The sequence below is a fragment of the Phocoena phocoena genome, chromosome 15 (assembly GCF_963924675.1).
Source record: "Phocoena phocoena chromosome 15, mPhoPho1.1, whole genome shotgun sequence".
Taxonomy (NCBI): Eukaryota; Metazoa; Chordata; class Mammalia; order Artiodactyla; family Phocoenidae; genus Phocoena; species Phocoena phocoena.
In genome coordinates, this window is record NC_089233.1 from 3499704 (window position 1) to 3522908 (window position 23205).

Sequence of the window (23205 nt, forward strand, 5' to 3'; positions counted from 1 at the left end):
GTCCCCACCGCCCCTTCCCTGGGAAGTCGGGGGGAGAAAAGACTCAGAAACCACAACTGACGAGAGGAAGGTAGGCGGACCCCGTCTCCCCAGGCCTGGCCGGGACGCCCCAGGGCCTCGGCCCCGCCACCCCGTCTCCGAAGCCAGCGGCCAACTGAGCGCAGAGTGGGACAGCCGGCCCCCGGGCAGACCAGCCCCCTCGCCGGCAGCGGCCATGAGCCCCTCCCCTAGGAACCTAGCCGGTTGGCATCGGGGGAACCAGCAGGGCCCAGGGCCTCAGGCCAACTGTGAGCCTGTGTCCCGGGAGACATGGCCGCGCCTGTCCTGCCGCGCGGCCTCCCCACGGCTCCCCGAGGCAGGCAGGCCCCCGGGGCGGGGGCGCACGCCCGCTCGGACAGGAGTGAGCGAAGCGGGCGGCTCTGTCCTCGCAGGGCAGAGTGAGGCCGCACGGGGCGAAACCGAGCCCCTGGTCCCCGGCCACCACACCCGGTCCCGCTGCATGCAGCCCCGCTGCTCCGTCCCGGCTCCGTGCCAGGACCCGCTGCGGCCCCATCAGACACGCGCCAGCTGACATCTCACACCCCCTCAGGGCCTGGCCGCACGCCACCTCCTCCACGAAGCCCTCCTAGACCGCCCCAGTCAGAGTCACTCTCTCACTGAGCGTTTTCAGCGCTTTATGCTGCGTTGCATCAGCTCTACGAGGCACGTTTTCCTACGTTTTAGTCTCTGAAGTCAACACGTGTCACACAGTCTCGTAACTCTCACGAGCAACGCGCCTCCTTTCTGAGACTGCGGTGCGTTCTGGGGGGGCTGGCGGCCAAGGGCTGACAGAATGCAGTGAGTGACCTGCGTCTCCCGGGCCTCCCCCAGTGGGGCTGCGTGAAATGACGGGGACAGAGAGCGCGGACGCGTCACGGACGAGAGGCACCAGCTTACAGCCCGACCGGCAGGTCGCCTCCCTCTTTGGGGACGCCCCCGACACCCATCTCTGCTCTGGGGGCCACCTCTCCCCTGAGACGGCCCGGGGACGCTCACCACCTGGGAGCAGCAGCACGGCCATACCTGTGACGTCCAGGTCCTCCTCCAGGCTCTGCATGTAGAGTGGGCACTTCTGCTGGATAAAGTACAGAAGCTCAACCGAGTTGGACATCCAGAAGATGATGTGCTGCAGGTCCGGAACCAGGCCCGCCATGGTGAAGCTGGCCGGGGAGAGGGGCTCCTGGCTGCCAAGACAGAGACCAAGAGTCGCGCCGAACCCGCCGCGCTCTGTGCGTGAGAACAGCGGACGCTCAAAATACCCACCACGATCTGTCAGCCTGCCAGCGTCAGGCTGGGGACTGGATTCAGATCCATAACCCGTTAGAGGCACGTCGCCTACAAACCCTCACAGGAAGGACCGCCCGAGGCCACGCTGGAAGAGGACTCTGGCAAATGGCTTTTTTTCACATCTTCTCTTTGAGAATCAGAGAACAGAGTGGCTGTGACCGTTCGGACGAGCAACAGGAATTGCCCCTCGTACTCGAGAGCAAGAGAGACGAGGGCGGGTGTCTTAAGTGAGGAACGTAACTAACAGAGGAAGCAAGCAGAGGCGCAACGGCTTGGGCTGGTGATCGGACAAGGGCAGCTAAGTGCTACCGCATCCCGGCAGGAGGCGGAAGACGACGGCTAAGGCAGCGTCAGGAGGCAGGGATCGCGGGCGCTACTGGAAGACTCAGAGATACCGTTAGGAAACCCACAAACGACCCCACTCACGGGGGCTGCCTGGCCGTGTCTGGGGCCGCGCGGCGGGCAGAGGAGAGGGGCGGGAGGGGCTCCCAGGCGGCGGCACGGAGCTAGGCCCTTCCCGGCCCTCCAACCCCATCCCACCCTGGGGGACGGCCACCTGGGGTAGAGGGCCCGTGGCACTCCCTTTCCAGGGGACACTGGGCACGTGGGGGCCGCCTGCCTCCCTCGACGGCAGCCTGCGAGGTCAGCTCCGCCCATCTCAAGCCCCTCCTCCCGCGTCTCCCGGGCCCCAGCCACCAGCATCCAGGACCTGGTGTCCGAGTCGCCCGCAATGTGACTGAAGCACCGCGCTGTCCTCACCAGCCTCCTGGGGAGGCCGAGGGGCGGGTGCGGCGAGCAGAGCTCCGGGCGATTCCTCCCTCTAAATGCCAGTCAGTGTCTCGCCGGCACGGTTCCTCATCCCGGCAGCCAGCCTGTCGGTGGGCTGTGCATTCTGAGAGCATCCTCACACCGGAGGGTCCCTGACCACACCTGCCAGGTGCTCTGACAGGTGAGCAGAGATCCACTGACAAGCAAATCAAACCACCCAGAGGTAACTGGGTCTGTCTGGCGGTGACGCTGGGCTGTGCCTCTTACTGGCGGATTCCGGGGGGCACGGCGGGCGTCTGCGGGCATCGCGCGAGAACGGCGCTGTCCCTAGGCTCTTCATCCTGCCTGGAGGGCTTGCCGGCGCCCGGAGCAGCTCAGGGACTACGGCTGTTGCAGTGACCGTCGTGCGGGGGGCTCCTGGCGATCAGGCCCACGGGAAAAGCCGAGGGGCCATATCAGCGGCAGGGCTGGTGCGGAAGTGTCGGGCGGGCTGCAGCCTCGGCCTCCTCCACGCCCCACGGGCCTCGGGCTCCCTTCCCCACGTTCTCCTTGGGCCTGCACTTGGCTGCTCTCTCTGGCGTAACTTCACTTTTGTCCACAGACAGCATGACCCCCTCTGTCCTGCTCCTGGAGAGGGACAGGTTTCAGACGCGTCTCCTTGTTTCCACTGCTTATCTTGTTCCTCTCGTCCGCTCTCCTCGCTGGTTGAATTACACACACACGTGCACGCACGAAGAGCTTTATGTCATCAAAAAAGGATGAATCTGCCCGTCAGAGCCTAGCCCCATTTTGTTTTCAACATTTATTGCCCTTCTCCATTCCGCCCAGAACTCAACGGGACAGACAGGCAGGCCTGCACGGAAAAACAGTCCACCAGCTACTGCCAAGTGGAGCTTTGGTGTTGGGTCCCAGCGAGGTCAGCGCTGAGGATGCGCCACCGGCCAGCCCTGCCGTACCGTGGGGCACAAGCAAGGCGCGGCGGCCTGGCCCACCCGTCCGGGCAAGCACCGAGTAGGCACGACGATTTCAGGGACGTGACACCAAAGGCAATAAAAACACCAAGAGACACGCGGCGTTACGTCAAACGGAAAGGGTTCTGTGCAAAAGAAACCATTAACAGAACAAGAAGGCAACCCACGGGATGGGAGAAAACATTTGCAAACCACACATCAGATAAGGGGTGAACTTCCCAATACACATAAGGAATTCCTACAACTCAAAAGCAGAAACAAAAACACACAAAGAAAGCAAACCACGAATAACCCTATTAAAAATGCGCTGAAGACTTGAGTAGATATGTCTCCAAAGTAGACAGCCAGCCGGAGGAGCGTGAAAAGGTTCTCAACATACATAATCAACAGGGAAATGCAAGTCAAAACACAAGCAGCTGCCACCCCACACCTGTCATGGTTTCATGAAAAAGACCGGAGTCAACAAGTATGGGTGACGATGTGGAAAAATCAGAACCCTTGTGCACTGCTGGTAGGAATGCAAACTGGTGCGGCCACTGTGGAAAACAGTGTGGAGGTTCCTCAAAAAACTAAAAGTAGAACTACCTTATGATCCAGCAATTCCACTTCCTGGTGTTTATCCAAAAGAATTGAAATCAGGATCTCCAAGAAATATTAGCACCCCAGTGTTCACTGCAGCACTACTCATAATATCCGAGACGTGGAATCAAACACAAGGTCTACCGACGAATGAATGAATAAAGGAAATCTGGTTTATAACACAACGGAACGTCATCCACCATTAAATAAAGAAGGAGGGCAGCCCTGGGGGCGCAGTGGTCGGGAGTCCGCCTGCCGACGCGGGGGACGCGGGTTCGTGCCCCGGTCCGGGAGGATCCCACGTGCCGTGGCCGCGGAGCCTGCGCGTCCGGAGCCTGTGCTCCGCGACGGGAGAGGCCACAGCGGTGAGAGGCCCGCCTACCGCAAAAAAAAAAAAAAAATAAAGAAGGAAATCCTGCAACAACACGGATGAACCCTGAAGACACGATGCTCAGTGAAATAAGCCAATCACAGAAGGACACGTACTGTGTGACTCCACTTACATGAGGGACCCAAAACAGTCCAACTCACAGAATCAGCGAGCAGAGGGGCGGCTGCCAGGGGTGGGGGCAGGAGGGCAGACAAGAGAAACTGCTCATCGAGGAGCGTAAAGTCTCAATTATGCAGGATGAGCGAGTTCTAGAGACCTGCTGTACGACAGCGCACCTACGGTTAGCGAGACTGTACTGTACACTTAAAAGTTTAAGAGCAGAGCTTTCATGTTAAATGTTCTCACCACAGTAAAATAAATAAAAATAAACCAAATCCAATCAATGACGTTCTGATATAAATTTTTAAAAAATCATCTGGGGGACTTCCCTGGTGGTCCAGCGCTTAAGACTGCGCTTCCATGGCAGGGGGCGCGGATTCGATCCCTGGTCGGGGAACTGATCCCTCATGACACGTGATGCGGCCAAAACGCTTTTTAAAATAAAAATAAAGATCATCTGGGACACCTGTACAAGGGAAATTATTGCTCTTCTATATGACTTATTATTAATAATATTATGATTACTGAAAATAAAATTTAAAACATTTTTGTTAGTAAATAGAAAAATGAAAAAATTTCAAAAAACTTTCTAAACAATTCACGAGTCAAAGAAGAAATTAAAACAGAAATTATGCAAGGGTAAGGAAATAATAAAGAGGTAAATGGAACAGAAATCAAAGAAAAGGTAAACAGAAACAACAAAATTGGTTCTTTTAAACAGATGATAACAGACAAATGCCTGGGAAGATAAATCAAAGGGGGTGGGGAGAGAAAAAATAGGAACACAACAGGAATTAAATAAGGCGATATCACTACAAATATATTACAGATGAAAGAAGTCCTCCAAGAATATAACAAACAATTTTATTCCAATAACTTTGAAAACACAGGCAATAGATAATTTCCTAGGAAAGCAAAACTTACCAAAATCAACACAAGAAGAAACAGAAAACTAAACAAACCATAAACATTAAAGAAATGGAATCAGCAAACACAGGCGCCGCCCAGACGCTCTTCTGGGCCGCTTCCAGGAAACCTCTGCGGCCCAGAGTCCTCACCCTCTGAGACAAATCGACTCAGAGAACTGAAAGCAGAGAAGGCGGCCCAATTCATTTCTGAGAACCTTGCCAATAAAATCAGACAAGGACAACACAAAACAATAAATGAACTCACAGGCCAGTTCTACTTATGAATTCAGATGGGAAAATCCTGAAGTATCAACAAACCGCATCTCACCTCGCTAATGACAAAATCAATAGTTATGAGAGGTTCGATCCCGGGAATCCAATCACGGTTCAGAAAACCTCCTGATGTAGGACCCACACTCAGATTCAAGGGGAAAATGTGTGACGATCACAGACGCGGAAAAAGCATTCAGGAAGAGTTAACGGCCACTTACAATGTTAAAAGAAGCACACAAGAAAGAAGCACACAAGAAAGACCTGGCGCTAACGGGGCAAAACGTGAATCATGTTAAATCCAGGTGTGGGTTCAGGGGTAACTGATACACTCTGTACTCTTCTGTATTTTGAAAGTGATTCATATTTTTTTTTAAAAAAAAGCATTCGCTGGGATGGAGCCAGGGCTGTTTTTAGGCCCTAATGACACAAGGAGCTGCTGAAGGAGGGGCTGTTTCCTGCTGTCTAAGGGCCAAGGCCCCAGCAGACAGGCACCGGTGGGAGGATGCGCTCGAGGGCGAAGGCCGGGTTCTCCTGAGGACTCCTCCCTCCAGGCCCGCCTCACCCTGGGGACGAGGCAGAGCCGGGGGTGAGGCTGGCTCCCTCGCGGACTTCCCCTGCCGTGTGGAACCCGAAGGATGCAGGGCTTCTCCGAGCTGCCTGGGCCTCAGCTGGTCCCTCCATGCCGGGCCAGCTGTAGGCTGTCTTCCGTGGTGCCCCCCGCCCGGGGCCTGGCCTGTAACAGCACCCCGCTACCCACTACCCTCGAGCAGGGCGGCGGCCAACAGAGCACATTCGTGAGCGACGGGGATTCTGCTCCACTCAGCCCGGCGGGAGCTTCGCTGCTCAGACCCCGGCTTCCCATCTCTGAGCCTCTAGTTCCCGGCTTCAGAAGGAGGGGATAATGATGCTTCCTCCCGACTCCCTTACAGCAGTGGTCCCCAGTCCCCCCCCCCCCCCCCGCAGCCCCGGGCCGCACAGCAGGAGGTGAGCGGGGGGCCGCTCCCCGTCGCTCTCATCACCACCTGAACCATCTCCCACTCCCCGCCCCGTCCGTGGAGAAACTGTCTGCCACGAAACCAGTCCCTGGTGCCAAAAAGATTGGGGACCGCTGGCTTACAGGACCACGGGCGGACGGTACCCCACAAGCACGGACAGCAACCATGTGCTTTATAAACGGAGTATCTTCTTCACGTGTCATCCTCACATACACAGAAATGAGGCAAACCCCGTGGACGGCAGCATGACTTAAGGCCCCGCGAGCCCTTCGTCCACGACGGGCAGTGACCACAGGCAACCTCTGCTCGGGCTGTCACCACATGTGCGTGTTCCTTCAAGGGGACGGACAGCTGTGGCCTTCACGCCTTCACTGTGGCTAGGGGTCCGCAGCACAAACACAGGTGCCGCCGCCACCTTCTGCGAAGGCGGTTCTCGGTGGTGTCTGCCCAAGGGCAGGCGGGGGGTGTCCCAGGATACGCACATCTTTACCGTTAATGCCAAATGGTTTCCTCAAGTCCCCCCAGCGGCGCGTAAAACTAGAACCCGTACTTTCTATGAAAACCGACGTCGGACAGCGGAGACCCCCTGCCCCACCTCTACACCGGGAGGCGTCCACTTCCCCAAAGCAGCAGGTTTGCATTAACACGGCAATTACGGGAGGGCGAGGACAAGGCTTCCTGGAGGGTCGTGCCCACTCGTCTCACAGATGCTCTGGAGAGACCTCCCCGACACAGAGCTGCCCAGGGTGGTGACTACAGACATGGAAACAGCCACCCTGAGACAGAAAGACACAGAGCTGACCCCAGAGGCTGCAGGGTGAGGGGTGCTGGGACTTGGCTCCTGGGGAACCAGTGGCCTGCTGGGCGGGTACGAAGACGGGGCCGTACTTACAGGTGCGCCTGCTTCTCGGCGAGTTCTTTGGTTTTCTCCTACAATTATAAAGGGAAAAAAAGCAAAGATGAGACAAGCAGGACACCACTGACACAGGCTCCCATCTACATGAAACATGGCATCACTGCTCCGGGCGTCGCTCCAAGCTACACTGGGAAGACTGTTTTCCATTTGATCTGACCTCCTGGCATCCCGTTACTGCGTACGAACCAGGCGTTTCCTACAAGAGCACTGTTTCACAGCCATCTCTCTTACGTAACAGCCGGCCACTTAGGGAGCAGTAAAGATGGGTCAAACGTATGACAAATGTCAGAACGAACGTTCTAGCAACACTCTCACGGTCAAGCTTCATAGATGCACTTTTAAAAGTCAGCCCCAGTAACATGGAGCAGATACACGAGGGCCTGAGTACACACGAGTATGTTTAAACGTCCCCACAGGGACTCAGGTCCAGCCAACGTTTTCTGTCCCCTTCAATCAAGAACTCATTCTTGCTTTAGTGCCGTTATCCGGCTTAGCGTGGTCCTAACCGCGACTCCCTCACACGTTCTCGTGAAGGCTCACGTCGGCCTGAGGCGATGAGACTCGTGAGCACAGGGGGATGCACAGGAGGCTGCCGATGCCCAAGACACAGACAGACAAAAGAAACTCAAGGCTCTAGACCGACTTCTCACACCCCAGAGGGGAAGCCGTACGGGGGACACCCGGGACCTGGGGTGAGGGGGTCCCACCTCCACGAGCCTGTTTCCAAGCCTGCACGGGGGCAGGGGAGGGGGTTCGCAGGGCTCATCCCATGTGCATGGCGGGGGAGCCAAGGCTGACGCTCGGGCTCGGGGGGATCCAGTTCTCTGCCCGGAGTCACCAGCACCCTCCTCTGCCCCGGCGTTCTCAGCTGTGACGTGGGACACCGCACCTACGCCGTCAGGGTGGTTGTGGGAATTAAGTCCAACAGCATCTGATTACTAGTAAGTGTCTGGCACAGAGCAGACTCGGAAAAGGACGGTGATTCGTGTGAAACTGACAGCTTCTAAGCGTCAGGCCACTAGGTCCGCGCTCTGCACGGACTTCAGCTGCATTGAGGGGAAGCGACCACACACACCAAATGCCACTCGGGACGCTGGGGGACGCAGCTCAGGTACGCACGATGCACACAGATCGCTCGCACAAACCTTGGGATGTGGCAGGCCAGGATGGCTTTTGCTTTTAAAAAGTTTCAAACGTTTTAAATGTGGATTTTAATCCGAGGAATCTATCCAGTGTCTACACGGCCAGCTGGTTTCCTTTTCCCACGTCTGCCTCAGGGTGAGCACGGCCGAGACTAAGGGGGTCTCTCTGAAGGACTGCGTGTAACTACCAGCCATCCTTTGGGTCCCCAGGGAGTCGGGCCCCTGGAGGGGCAGGAGATGCCCGCCGGGTGCTCTGGCCCCAGGGGAAGTCTGGCAGTGCCTGAAGCCGCTTCCGTGAGGGGGGAGGGGAGGGGTGCTGCCAGCACCAGGCCAGGGAGGCTGCCCAACGTCCTGCGGTGCAGGGGTCAGCCCCCCAGCAAGGAATTCTGCCTGGACGTGCGTGGTGCCGCGGTCCAGAGACCATCCTGGGCGAAGTTTCAATGGACAGCATCGACCGGTCCTGTGCCCCCCCTCTCCCCGCCACCCGACAAGGGCTCTGCAGTGGGGTGTCGGCAGGGGCTCGACCTGCTCCCGGCAGAAAGCGCGGGGCTCCCAGGCCGCCTGGGCGCCAGCAGGGCTGGACCGTGAGGAGGGACGCAGGACCGGAGCTCACGAAGCCAAACCCTCGGCGGATACCCCAGCTCCCCTGGTGGCCCTGCCTATCCTGCTCTCCCGACAGCGACGAGGGCTGGTCTCGGTCAAGGGGGAGCTCGCGCCCTCCACCCAGGCGGCCGCAGCTCCCACCCGTTCCTCTCCCGGCCGAGGCCGCCGGCAGCGAACCGCCCCCCGCCCCACCACTGACCCAGACCGTCTCTCGGATCATCTTGGCCATCTTGAGCAGGAGCTGCCCGAAGGAGCCCGGCTCGAGGCGGGTGGCCGAGTGCTGAATGCAGAGGCAGAGGAGGAAGGCGGGGGTCAGCTTGTGGTCGTTGCCGCCCGGCTCGACCAGCGTCATGATCCGCTGTAGCAGCGCGTCCTCCATGTCGGGCTCGAACTCCAGGTGCAGCGGCCGCGCCCGGGGGGGTCCGGGCCTCGCGGAGACCGAGGCGCCCCGGGCCCGGAGCGGGGCACCGCACATCCTACAGCTCTCCGGCACGGCCCGGAGGCGGGCCAGGGCCTGGGCGGGCAGGGGCTGGGCCTGCGCGGGGTCCTTCAGCAGCAGCAGGTAGTACAGGCCCAGGGAGAGCAGGTCCCCGTGGCGCAGCACCACGGCGCGGCCCCCCACCTCCGAGAAGTTGACCGAGACGGACGCCCCGGGGATGGGCTCCAGGACCAGCTGTGCCCCAGCCTGAGCTCGGCCCAACGGCCGGCGCCTGCGGATGGTGCAGTGCAGGGGCAGGATGTCGGGGGCCGAGAGGCTGATGCTGGGCTTGCTGGAGGGGGTCCTCTGGCCCACCGTGTGCCGCTCCCGGTTGAGCACGTAGACCAGGCTGTCCTGAAACGCAGACACCAGACCTCAGGGGCAGGACGCCACTCGAGCAGTTCCACCCCTGGTACCTAAGCCGCCCTGGGCAGCACGCCCCCCGCCCCCCCGGAATCCCTTCCTGACCCCCTGCCTGCCCACATTGGGCGCCTATCCCATCTCCCAGAGCAGCCTCGGTGGCACACCGGACGCTCGGGGTGTGGGGGGGGGAGGCCCCAGCTTTGAGACGTGAGAGGCCAGCCAAGGGCAGACCTGAACGTGGACACTGGTCTACAGACACGCCAGGCCCGCCCGCTCCGCCAGGTGACGGTGACAAGCTGGGGAGGCGCCCCTCCTCTGTGCGCCGGCTCCGGGAGGGAAGATGCCTCCCAGGATCTGAGCTGCAGAGCCCTGACAAGGTCACACAGCGTGCGGGGAAGGTGGAGCAGGAAAGGGAGCGGGGGACACGCGGGTGAGCGAGAGGCCGGGAGGAACAGCAGACCTCCCCGGGGCGGCAGCACGGGCAGGGTCGGCGGGGTCGCCAAGGGCGAGCCCCTTCAGGCCAAGAGGCCCCCGACAAAAGTGGTATGAAATGCGGGTGCGGGGCGGGGGCCTGCGGGACTCCTCAGAGGAAGCCGCCCCGCACACGCCCGAGGCCGCGGGAGGCCTGCGCCCCAGCCCACGGGGGCCATTCCCCAGGGGCCCGCCAGGCCGGGCAGGAAGGGGGCCCAGTACCAGGTAAGACCCACGCTGGGATCAGTGAGTGAGGAGCTGGGGGGACCCCCTCCCAAGGCCCTGCTGCCACCCACTGCAGCCCGGACGGAAGAATGTTCTGGAATCAGAGGACGGGGAAGCCGCCACCCTCCTCCAGCGTCTAGGGCGGACCCAATGGGGTGCTCCCCCACAGCCCATTTCTCCGGCCCCTGAGCCCCCCGCTGACGTGGTCAGTAAGGAGCAGAGGGGCGGGGGCGCCAAGCCGAGAGCCTCCCGCACGCCCCTCCCACCGCCTCGGGCCCAGGAGAGGGGCGCTCACGTGCTGCTGGCTGTAGCCCTGCAGGAGCAGCAGGTGGGGCGACTCATAGAGGGAGCAGCGCATGGCGTCCTGGCCGGGCTCCTCGGGGCCCCGGGCAGCGGACGGCGGGGCGATGGCCGAGCCCAGGCTGGTCTCGCTGACCGTGCGGCGCAGCCGGGGTGGAGGGGGGCTCCAGGCTCCCCCCGCGGCTGGGGCTGGGGTTCCCTTGGCGCGGCTCCGCTGCAGTCTCCGGGCCTGGGCGTTTATCCCTGCGGCAGAAGCAGCGCGGGGTGAACAGATGGCTCGAGGCCGCTCCTGACACGGGTCGCGGCTCCGTCAAGCAGGCCTGCAGGCGGCCGCGGGACTCTGTCCGCAGACCGCATCCTCGGAAGGCCGTGGCTCCTCCGGGGCTCGCTCCGAGAGCCAGGCAGCCCAGCCGTCCGAGGCCCCAGACGCCCCCCAGGACCCCGTGGCGCATCCCAGCCCCGAGACCAGCCAGCACCACGGCCTCCCCGCGGGATGCCAAGCCCACCACAGCCTTGACCCCCACAGAGTCAGCGTGCTGGGGGCTTTGTGGGTACCATGCGGACCCCAAAACCTGCCCATCCCGTCCCGTCCTGGCAGCCCGTGTGTGCGTGCGGGAGCTCATTAGGTGACAACTGTTCATCATCCCCCCCCCCCGCCCCGTTTACAAGGAGGAAGCAGTCAACTCACCACGTCGCTCCAGCCCACTGGCTGGTCTCCATCCAGAACACGGCTGCTCCGTCCCGGGGCACCTCCGACACGGGAGGCACACGCATGCACACGCGCACACGCGCACACCCGTGCACACCCCTCGAAAGCCTTACCCTTCTACACGTAGGAAGCGCTCTTTTAAACTAATGCCGCATGAAAGCTGAGAAGCCACACGGAACTCGAGGGCCAGTCTCCTGTCACCGTTGCCTTCCCCGGCTGACCCAGGCCTTCCTCTCTGAGCCCCCTGCCGAGGGCCCTCCACACAGCCTCTGTCTGCAGCATCCCTTCCTATAACCGTTCCAAACAAAACCAGACAAAGCCAGGGCAAGTGAGGTGGGCAAGCAGGGGCCGAGGGCGCCCGGGAACACCGACCTGCCTTCCAGAAGGAGAAGGGAGCCCAGTCCCCGACAGCGCACAGGGAGCCGGGGCTGCAGGAGGGAGGCCGCCCAGCCGCAGTGCGAGCCGTTTGCCTGGCGCTGGCTGCTCCCCGCCTGCTGCAGAGCCGGGCCAGCGACCGTCAGGCAGGGCAGCGGGGCGGGGGAAGGGGTGGGGGGAAGAGGGGCGGGTCAGGGGAAGGAGGAGGCTGAGGGCAGGAGGCAGGGATGGAGGAACAGAGGTGGGGGGCAGGCGGGGAGGCAGCCCCCAGCCTCACCAGTCCCACCGCCCCGGTCTCACGGCTGGGGCATCACGGCACAAGTGGGGGCCCTGCCTGGAAGAAGACATTTAGAAACCAGTCCAAAACGACGCTCTAGCCCAGGCTTTTCCTCCCTCTAGGACGGGGCCGCAGGAGAATATGCACCTCAGAACCACCTTGCACAAGTGCTGGGGCTCCCAGAAAGCAGCAGAGCCCATAAGGTCACCCTTTCCTCTTGGATTCCTGGGGGCCCCCAGAGGCCCTGGACGAGGCCCGAGCCAGCGTCCCTGGGACTGCAGCAGACGGGCGTGGGCGCACACTCTCGGCCGACTGGACACCGCTCCTCCGGCTGGGGTCCCGCGTCCCCTCGCAGCTGACCCCCTCCCGGGCTAAAGCAGGGGCTCTCGCCCCGCCCGCGCTCGGGGCCGCCTGGGGAGTTTGCAACAGCGTCCAGGGCTCATCCACGGCCCCTCAGGGTTGAAGGGCCAGGGCTGTCGGGAGGGAGGTAGCGGCAGCTCAAGGCCGGGGCCGCTGGACCGCCAACGCCAGCACGGCCAGCGTGCAGAGCAACCCACAAGGTCCAGCCGACAGACCCGTGCACACCCTGCGGGCAGCACAGCCACGAGGACCCTCACACGTGTGGACGCCTGAGCCAGGCAGGCCCCTGAAGCCCACGAAACCCTCCACGGGGACTATCCTCGCACAGGGCAGAGATGCTGCAGGGAAAGCTGGGCCCAGCCTGCACCCAGTGGCGGGTGGAAAGGCAGATGGGGAGCAATGGGTAGGGTGTGGGACCTCTGTTTACATGCTGAAAAGAGCACACGAAACCCCGTGGCATGCTGCTCATGGTGTGCGTGTATGTGCACGTAAAGCCGTTTTCGAAAACGGATAGAAAAGGCACACAGTAAGTTCAAGAAATGGCCGTCTCACAGGTGGGGGAGGCACATTACATAACGTATTGGAGCTGCTAGAACACGCGTGATGTCACATACTGCACGTGATAGGACACACTTTATGGAGAACTCTGTGTGATGTTTTACTCGTTTTATTTTTAAAAACTCTAAATAAATGTGATTAAAAATGTTTATGTCAACTCTGGAAGGCAAGTACTCAGGCGTAAAGTAACAATCATGAACACTCTGAGGTCCTCGCACGTGCGTAGGACTCTGCGGCTGCCCCGAGGTGGGCTGGGGGCCTGGGGGGGGGGGCACCTGATGAGGCCGCTGGAGGGTGCCGATGAGGTGCCGCGCCGCGTCTGATCCCACTTCAGCTTCGCCACCACAACCCACGCATCCCGACGACGCGCAAACCCAGGGCGTGTCTGCCTGGCTCTGAGCAGAACCTCCTCCCTAAGCCTGGGGTGGAGGCTGGGCGGCGACAGGAGGGACGTGTGGGCAGCGTCGCCCACAAGCCAGCGGCCTGCAGGGCGCGGCCTGGGGTTCTCAGCCTGGTCCAGGCAGACCCGCAGCCTCGTGGTCCAGGCTCTGCACACTGGATCTGGGGCGTCACGGTGGAGCCCGCGTCCAGAGCAAGGTCGTCCCCACGACCCCTCCACCGCCACCATGATGGGGATTCGGCAACAGACACACCACGGAGAAGCCCTGGCCCACAGGGGAGCGGCGCTGACGGGATAACGTGACAAGAGTGGCCAGTCCTGGTACGGTGGTGATGTCACATGCCAAGTCACTCACCTTAGAGGAAAACGCCCAACCTTGCCACTGGGTGAAGACGCGCTCCATTTCTGGATCACGCCTCCCCGTGAGCTGGGCTGGACGGCCCAGCCCTGGACATTTCTCGCTACACTAGGGGTGACCGAGTTAGCGAGGTCAGAGGTTTATCTGGTCCTGCAGGTCTGAGGGACACCCGGGAATCTGCATTTTTGTAAAAGCTCCCCAGAAGGTTCTGGAACTCAGCTAGGATAGGAACCGCTGCCAGGGCACTCCCCTCCCCCAGTGCCCACAGAAAGCCCACAGGGGGAGAAAGGGAAACCCACGGAGCGCTCGGAAAACATACTCGAGCACCTACCGTTTTTATTTGCGTTTTGGACTTCTACCTCTTCTCTCTAGATTAAAACGTTTGTCAGTTCCCAGGAAGGTGGCAGATACGAGGCTCTGCTCTTCCCTCTTACATAAGGCACACCTCGTCTTACTGCGCTTCACGGATACGGTGTGCTACAAACTGAGGGTCTGCGGCAACCCTGGCTGGGCAAGTCTATTGGCACATTTCTTCCCACAGCATGTGCTCACTTTGTGTCTCTGCGTCACACTGTGGGAATTCTCGCAATATTTCAGACTTTGTCGTTATTATTGTATTTGTTATGGTGATCTGTGATCAATGATCTTTGTTCTTACTCTTGTAATCGCTTTGACCTTTTTTTAGTAATAAAGTATTTTATTTTTTATTTATTTTTTAAACATCTTTATTGGAAAAATGTGGAACGTTTCACGAATTTGCGTGTCATCCTTGCGCAGGGACCACGCTAATCTTCTCTGTATCGTTCCGATTTTAGTATATGTGCTGCTGAAGCCAGCACAGTAACAAAGTATTTTAAAATTAAGGTGTGTAACATTGTTTTTCTAGACATAATGCTATCGCACCCTTAACAGACCTCAGTAGAGCGTAAACATCACTTTTCTAGGCACTGGGAAGCCAAAAAGTTCCTGTGACTCTTTACCGACGTGCCGCCTTCATTGCAGTGGTCTGGGCCTGAAGCCACCACATCTGAGCTGGGCCTGTTATCTGTTCCCTGGTGAAAAGGCAGAAACACACCCAGCAGAGGAATAAAAGGAGGGGTCTGGGTAACCAGAACCTGGAGAGGCCTCTGTGTCCCCCGCACCCAGGACACACATGGGACCACCTTACCGCCCAACACTGGGCCCCAGACCCAGAAGCACAGTAACCACTTTCCCACGTCTTAGGGGGATAACACAGCCAGGAGAGATTCTGAAACAACCCTTGCTGCCCCGAACAGGCTCACAGTTAAGCCACAGGCCCTGACTTGGATGTTCAGGGCCGATCCTGCCCGCTCCTGGACTGTGCGTCTGTGACACGGGAACTGGGGAAGGGGCCCTAACCTGCAGGAGGTGTAACCGTGACACAGACGACGGCGGCGGCCTGCACAACGGACGCGGTTAAAGAAAGGAGCTCGGAGCTTCCCTCTCCCGGCAGCTGCTCCAGCTCCCGCCACCGGAATCAAGGCTGCGAGCGGCTGACTCTGCAGGGCAGGGATCTGTGGTCCCTCATCCCCTCCATCAGACGCTCCTGGGCCAGGCAGCCGTCGGGCAGGGGGGAAGAGGTGGAGGGATGACACCCCAGGCCACACGGTGTTTTACGTGTCGGTGCCGGCATCCCCTCTGCGGGGAGAGAGGAAAGGACCCTGGATACTGGGGCCGGGTGGGGGGGGGGGGGGTTGGACATCAATTCTGAAAGCAGCTGGCAGCTGTCACCAGAGCTCCCGTCATGGGCTCCAGCACAGCACTGGAAAGAACAGCACAGCTCTCTTCCTGGACGTCAGTAAGTTCAGGACAATAAATTCAAGCTGTAGGTTTTACCCCCGGGCCCTGTTTGCTCTTCTCTCCCAGGATCGGAGGGTTTGAAACAGTGTCTCCAACTCGGAGAAGTCCCTGTTGCTCACACCCACTACCAGGGCTGCAGGAGAACTCAGGGATGTGGTTTTCATCGGGGACGGATGAGGCAAATGTTCCTGCATTCGGGAATTTTGCTGAAATTGGGGGAATTGAGACTATTTCAGTGATCCCTAATAACAGCTGGAGAGGCGCTGCTGACGTAGAGTCTGCAGTAGCCACTGCAAAACTCGGAGGTCAGACCTGCCTTAAACAAGCCCTTTTAAACTAGAATGCCCTTTGCTGGGTTAGCAAAAGATGCAGAACGAAGCCCTAAGTTAATCAAGCAATCCCTGACGTTAATTTGAAGTTTTTTGTATTTGAAATGTACAACAAGGACGACAAACTACCTAAGGACCGTCTGGGGACGCAGCATCTATCTGCTACATGGCCAGCTTTATTCTGAGTGTTTTGCATTCAATTCCATCGCATTCTCACAATAAACCCTTCAAAGGGACTGCAGTGACATGGGAATATGTTACCTAGCTTTTTAGGATCGATCCTACCATTGGCAAATAAAATTCTAAAAAAAAAATGTATGTCGTAACCCCCCCTCCCCAGTTAGGGACACAACACGGATGCCTGCTGGCCACTTCTGGTCAACATCGTACTGGAGGTCCTGGAGGTCCCAGCCAGTACAATACGGTAAGAAAAACGAATGAAAAGGTAGGATTGAAAAGAAAGAAAGAAATGTGTGATGATTTTCAAGACGATGTGATTGTGTATACAGAAGATGCAAAAGAATCTACGGACAAATTATTAGAATTAACAAATGAGTTTAGCAAGGGGACTAGATATGGTGAGTATGCAAATTCAATACTGTTTTAAAATACTAGAAACAAAGAGAAAAGGGTATGTTTCTAAAAAAAGATACCATTTATAATAATGTCAAGAAACATGAAACTAAGGAATAAATCTTCCAAAAGATGTGTAAGACCGTGTCACTGAAAACCACAAAGCACCACTGACAGAAGTCAAGGAAGCTTCAGTGAAAAAGACAGACAGGCCAAGTGTGAGGGAGGAAGTGGGACAGTTAGAGCCCTTGCACACTGCTGGGGGAGGGGGGTGTCAACTGGCACGAGCGGCCTGGAAAGCACGTGTGCTGAACCGTCAAGTCCACTCCTCAGTGTACACACGACAGGAACACACGTGGGACCACGGAACGTACGCAGGAACACGTCCACGTTAGCATCACTCCTACCGGGCCCAAACTGGAAACACCAAGTGTCTACCAACAACAGGATGACCAAATCAGCTGTGGTCCATTCACATAACAGAATCCTGCACTGCAACAGCAATGAATGGACTCTTCTAAAAGCAAGAACAAGCCAGAAAAACCAAAAAACAAAAAGCCAGACACAAAAAGGTACAAATAATACGATTCCATTTATAGGACATTTACTTAGAGCCAAAACTGAACTATGGTTTTAGAAGTCAGAGAGGTTGGCTCAATGGCCAAGGACCAGAAGGGGGTGTGAGGGAGGCTGCAGGTGTCCTGATAATGTTCTAGTTCTTGCCACACAGGTGCACTCATCTTCTGAAAACTCGTTGAGCCGTACCCTCACAACGTGGGCACGCTTCTGTCTATACGCTATTTTTCAATGAAAATTTTCCTTTTGAAGAAGAGGACATCAGATGTTAAGATTACCATACACAAACTATAAGATCATGTTTACACTGTTTAAAGAGATAAAACATGCCTTGCAATATATGTAGCGAACAGGAAATTATAAACAATAACATCAGCTTTGAAAAATAACCAATTAGAACTTCTAGAAACGAAACAATACAGTAACGGAAAGTATGCAGCATATCAGACACAACGGAAAAGAGTATCAGTGAACTAAAAGACAAGTCTAAAATGGCTAGGATGTGGTACAAAGTGACCAAAAAAGGAAGAACAAAGAAGACATTAGAAGACAGGGAAGAGAGAGTGAGAGGCCTCACACACGTTGAAAGACAGCTCTGGGGGAATTCCCTGGCAGTCCAGTGCTTAGGACTCAGTGCTTTTACTGCTGAGGGCCCGGGTTCAATCCCTGGTTGGGGACTTAAGATCCCACAAGCCATGCAGCACGGCCAGGAAAAAAAAAAAAAAAAAAAGACGGCTCTGGGAGAAAAGAGGGCAAAGGCAATATCTGAAAAGAAAATACGTGAGCATTTTTCAGAACTGACTGAAGAAACCAATTGGCAGTCTCATGAAGTCCAATAAAAGAAAGAAGAGAGACATCACAAGAAAACCACTGACCAATATCCCCTATGTATAGAGATGTAAAAGTCTCCAAGACAGTAGCAAACCATATTCAAGTGGGATTTATCCCAGGAATGCAAGAGTGATCTAACATACAACAGTCAACCACTGTAATATACTGTATTGATACAATAAAGGACCAACATGACATGGCCAGGTACTGAATGCTACTGGATTATACACTTTAAAATTGTTAATTTTATGTTACGTGAATTTTATTTCCATTTTAAAAGTCAGGCTTTAGGGCTTCCCTGGTGGCGCAGTGGTTGAGAGTCCGCCTGCCGATGCAGGGGACGCGGGTTCGTGCCCTGGTCTGGGAAGATCCCACATGCCGCGGAGCGGCTGGGCCCGTGAGCCATGGCCGCTGAGCCTGCGCGTCTGGAGCCTGTGCTCCGCAACGGGAGAGACCACAGCGGTGAGAGGCCCGCGTACCCCCCCAAAAAAAAAAAGAATATATAACTATGTACACAGGTTGATTTAAATTATGTAAGAAAAGTAATGCAACAGTAAGAAAAGAATGAAAGGCACCAAAATGTTGAAAGCAATTCTCTCTAGGCGGTGACTTTACAGGTGGTTTTTACTCTCTACCTAATACTTCCCCTTATTTTCCAAATTTTCAATAATGAATATGTCTTATTTTCTTAAGTGGGGGGAAGTCACATTTTCAAGTACCAAGGAGGATTATTTCCATGGTAAGACTTGGACCTTCTCCTGCCAATTCGGGCCTTAATCAGGGAAGAGCAGCCCTCTCTAGAAGGAACTAATAAGCTAATTAAGGTAATGGGTAACTGAGGAGATAAAATGCTTAGACCATTTGTTAGCCAGTCACAGATGGAAATAGAGCCTTCCAGAACCATGCCAACGAGAGAGCAGTGTGGCAGAAGCAGGAATTTTCTTTAGCTGAAACCAAAGGCCCCGTGTGACTCCCCAGAGAAGCCTCGAGCCCTCCCTGGGAGAGGATCCTGGTAAACCGAGCGACACCAGCCCACCCGGCGCCCCTGCTCGCAGGCCTCAGGACCCACATGGGAGGGGCCGCCGATGTCCCTTCCCGGGTCCACCTGGAGGACCAGCTTTGTCGCGAAGGTCAGCACCCCCTGTCTCTCGCCCAGAGCGAGGAGCCTCCCTGCCCAGGAGGCTGCATCCCGAGGATGCCCGACGCCCCACCGCCCTGCAGCGAAATCCCTACGCTCGTGCAGGATGGAAGAGACAGCCATGGAAACCGCTTTGAAAACTGGGCAAGAAGACAAGAGAAACTAGGAGAGAAAAGACCCGGAAAACACGTCAGTCCAGGAGACGCAGGACCTGGATAACAGACGAACCAGAAGGAACGATCCAAGGAGGGATGTGATTTTTCAGAACTGAAGAGCATGCGTTTTTAGCTTAAAAGTCTGACACACAGTAGAGGTTAAAAACGCATAAGGGGGGACTTCCCTGGTGGCACAGTGGTTAAGAATCCGCCTGCCAATGCAGGAGACACTGGTTCGAGCCCTGGTCCGGGAAGATCCCACATGCCGCAGAGCAACTAAGCCCGCGCGCCACAACTACTGAGCCCACGTGCCACAGCTACTGAAGCCTGCGTGCCTAGAGTCCACGCTCCGCAACGAGAAGCCAAACCGCAATGAGAAGCCCCGCGCACTGCAACGAAGACCGAACACGGCCAAAAATTTAAAAACGCATAAGGGGTCAAAATACGCAAACAGCAAATTTTAATAACCTTAATACGTTAAGAGAATATGGTCGTTATAAACAAATACGGTAACAGACACAACCATCACTTTTCACATAAAAAAACAAAAGTCTAGCAGAAAGGGTGCAAACACACCCCAACCAGGACACACACTGTGAGTCTGCAGAATTAGGCAGCGTGAAGAAATTACCTGCGTCTCCAGAGGGAGGAGAGAGAGATTAAGTCCAAAGGAGTGAGAGTCCCAACACGCCCCAGCCTCTCCCGGAGGCACTGGGAGCTGAAAGGAATGGACTGAGGCCTCCAAAATTCTAGGAGAGAAAAGTATTTTCATCTAAAGCTCTACGCCCAGCTAAGCTATTAATCGAGCATTAAGGTGGAGCAAAGGTTTTTCAAGCAACTTCACCTCTCATGGACACTTTCCCAGGAGGCCACGGGAGAAGCTGGTCCACGTAAACCAGGTGTAAAGCGAGAACCAGGGAAAAGGGAGCAGAGACGGGGGTCTCCTCTGCAGAGACACCAGGGTGAGGACGGCTGAAAGCGGGCTCGAGAGCAACCGGCCCGACCTGAGCAGGCGGAAGGCGCCCAAACTGGATAAAACCAGCCACACACCTGAGCATCTTGAAAAGAGATACTGGCAGAGGATGGAGGAATGCTGAATTCGTGAAAAGTACCAAGAAAAAGGGCAAATAATACCAACAATTAATTCCAAAGAGACTGGAAGCTGGACTAGAAGGAAAGGTAATCTTTGTGTACACCAGGCCTCAGTTGTAAAAAGCTGTCTCTGGTCCTAAAAATGTAAACACTGATTACTAATCTAAACAAATTTACAACTGTCCTGAGAGGACAGGGCGAGGGAAGCTGATGTTTTCAAAGAGGGGTGGTGAACAGAGCTGAATTTTCATCTTCATGGAAGGAGTCACCAGATCAGGCTCAAAATGTAAAAACCAAGCAGTAGTGGGATAAATGTGTTACTTTAAGCTGTGGAATTAAATGCCAAATAAGGAACAGCTCATAACTGAAACTGGTTCCCTCTGGGCAGGGCAAATTGGGAAGAGGGAAGGCTAGTGCAGAGACCTGCTGCTTCAGCTTTTTTGCTTTGTTCTGTTATTTCTAATCAGCAGTGAGAAGCCCCGCGCTTTAACTGTGCACGTATATATAACTGGTGAGAGTAAGTTTTGGTTTTTTTTTTTGCGGTACGCGGGCCTCTCACTGTTGTGGCCTCTCCCGTTGCGGATCACAGGCTCCGGACACGCAGGCTCAGCGGCCATGGCTCACGGGCCCAGCCGCTCCGCGGCATGTGGGATCTTCCTGAACCGGGGCACGAACCCGTGTCCCCTGCATCGGCAGGCGGACTCTCAACCACTGCGCCACCAGGGAAGCCCAAAAGTAAGTTTTTAAACGTACATACTTTTCAACCTCCTAAGCGAATGAATGAATGAATGCACGCACTTATGGTATGTATTTCCTAGACACACTTTTTTGCACATTTTAACATCTCTGAACGCATCCTGCGTTCTTGTGGAGCGTCCCGGGCAGCAGCTGTCACGTGAGAACCTGGCTATTGTTCCTGGGGGGTGAGATTCTTCAATATTTCAGCCATTTAAGGGCCATTTGAAGAATGAATGAGCTCTGGTTGTCATGTGCACACTTGCAGAATTTTGGGCCAACAGCTTAAGAGAAAATCCCAGGGATAACAGTGGAGCACTTTCAAGAAATGCGGCACCAGCAATATTCTTGAGGGCACAGAGAAGGGCACCGTATGGAAACGTGCCCAGTGACAGCTCGAGTCGAAAAGAAGACTTTGAATTTATTTCCCTCCTATGTATCTTTTTGTGTGTGCATGTACACAGAACCACTACAGATTAAAGTCCATGTTTAAATAACTCCTCAGGTGTATTAGAGCTCTTTAGGTAAGTACAAAACTAGGAACCCCAAGTAATAATAGTAAGGCATTGTGTCCTCGTTTAACTTGTACGATTTTTTATGTTAGTGGTAAGCAGATATGGTGATCTTACAAGCAGTAACATCTTTTATGTGGTGAAATACGGTATATACAGGACTATGTATTGCAAAATTGTTCTTAATGACCCCCAAATATACACAGTGCTCTGACCACACCATGGAATATTCCATAAGCCCTAGAATGAATGAATTAGAATGATAACAGATGATGTGCGGAGATTTTCAAAAGGAGTTTGTTAAGAAAAGATACAGAAAACTAAGTATGTGATCCCATTTTAAAATAATACTAACTGGGACTTCCCTGGTCGCGCTGTGGTTAAGAATCCGCCTGCCGATGCAGGGGACGCGGGTTCGATCCCTGCTCCGGGAAGATCCCACATGTCACGAGGCAACTAAGCCCGTGGGCCACAACTACTGAGCCTGCGCTCTAGAGCCTCCCCCACTGCAACTACTGAGCCCATACACCACAACTACTGAAGCCCCCGCGCCTAGAGCCCGTGCTCCACAGCAAGAGAAGCCACCGCAATGAGAAGCATGTGCACCGCAACGAAGAGCAGCCCCCGCTCACCGCAACTAGAGAAAGCCTGCGTGCAAGCAACGAAGACCCAACACAGCCAAAGATAAAATGAAATTTTAAAAAAATAGTTTAAAAAAACTGACTAAAAGTTTGCATGTGTACATGTTTACACGGATCTGTACAGGAGCATCTGGAGCACAGAAAAACTATGGAAGGTCACGGTGGGAGAATTCTAAGGTGACCCCATGATCTCTGCCCCTACGGTTACTCCCGTGATGAAGTACATGGGCAAGAGAGATTCTGCCGGTATAATTAAGGTAACTGAGCAGTTGATCTTAAGATACAGAGATTATCCAGTGGGCCCAACCTAATCATGTGAGTGACTTCAAAGCAGAGAGTGTTCTCCAGCTGGTCACAGAAGAAAGGGGTCTGAACAAGGGGTTCCCCCTGCTCCGATGGGAGGGGCTACAGGAAAAGGAGCTGAGAGTGGGCTCTGGTCCACAGCTAGCAAGAAGAAGAAAGGAAACAAAGCATGGAGATTTCGGTCCTACAACCCCAAAGAACTGAATTCTGCCTTGTCAGCCAAACTTTGAGGGAAAGTTGTCTACACACAGGCTTCCTCTCTTTTCTCCTATTCACCCTTCTGTATAAGCAGGAAACATTTCAGGCACCCAGAAGGGTATGAAGAACAAAAATAATGCACCCACTGCAGCCTGAAGAAATAAAGCACATTCTAGATATGGCTGAGCCTTCTCTCTCCTATCCAGAAATAACAGCTATGCCGATTTGGGGTCATAACTCCCATGTGCAGATTTATATTTTTTTCCATGTGTTAAGTATGGCCAAGATATTATATACATACATAGTAAATATCTCTGAAAAATATATTTAACTTGAAATTTTAAAAAAAACTGATGAAATGGTATCATACAATATGAACACACCCACTTGCTATGTGTATCTCCAGCTCATTCGTTTTCAGTGCTGTACGGTATTCCATTGTAATATATTAAAATG

The 23205-nt window shown here is 55.5% G+C and overlaps 1 protein-coding gene and 1 non-coding gene across 2 annotated transcripts in view; both read right to left on the minus strand.

Annotated features, from left to right (window-relative positions):
- The window catches only part of RADIL (Rap associating with DIL domain), a 54599-nt gene that overhangs the window by 13321 nt on the left and 18073 nt on the right, over window positions 1-23205 (minus strand). Inside the window, exons 2-5 of the mRNA XM_065892736.1 lie at window positions 10804-11051; window positions 9171-9803; window positions 7203-7240; window positions 1063-1223 (exon numbers count right to left, since the gene is read on the minus strand). Of these exons, the coding sequence (XP_065748808.1) occupies window positions 1063-1223; window positions 7203-7240; window positions 9171-9803; window positions 10804-11051 (1080 nt within the window). The remainder of the gene's footprint in view (window positions 1-1062; window positions 1224-7202; window positions 7241-9170; window positions 9804-10803; window positions 11052-23205) is intronic.
- On the minus strand, window positions 14578-14684 carry LOC136135785 (U6 spliceosomal RNA). The gene has a single exon (XR_010656627.1). It is a non-coding gene; the product is annotated as a U6 spliceosomal RNA (small nuclear RNA).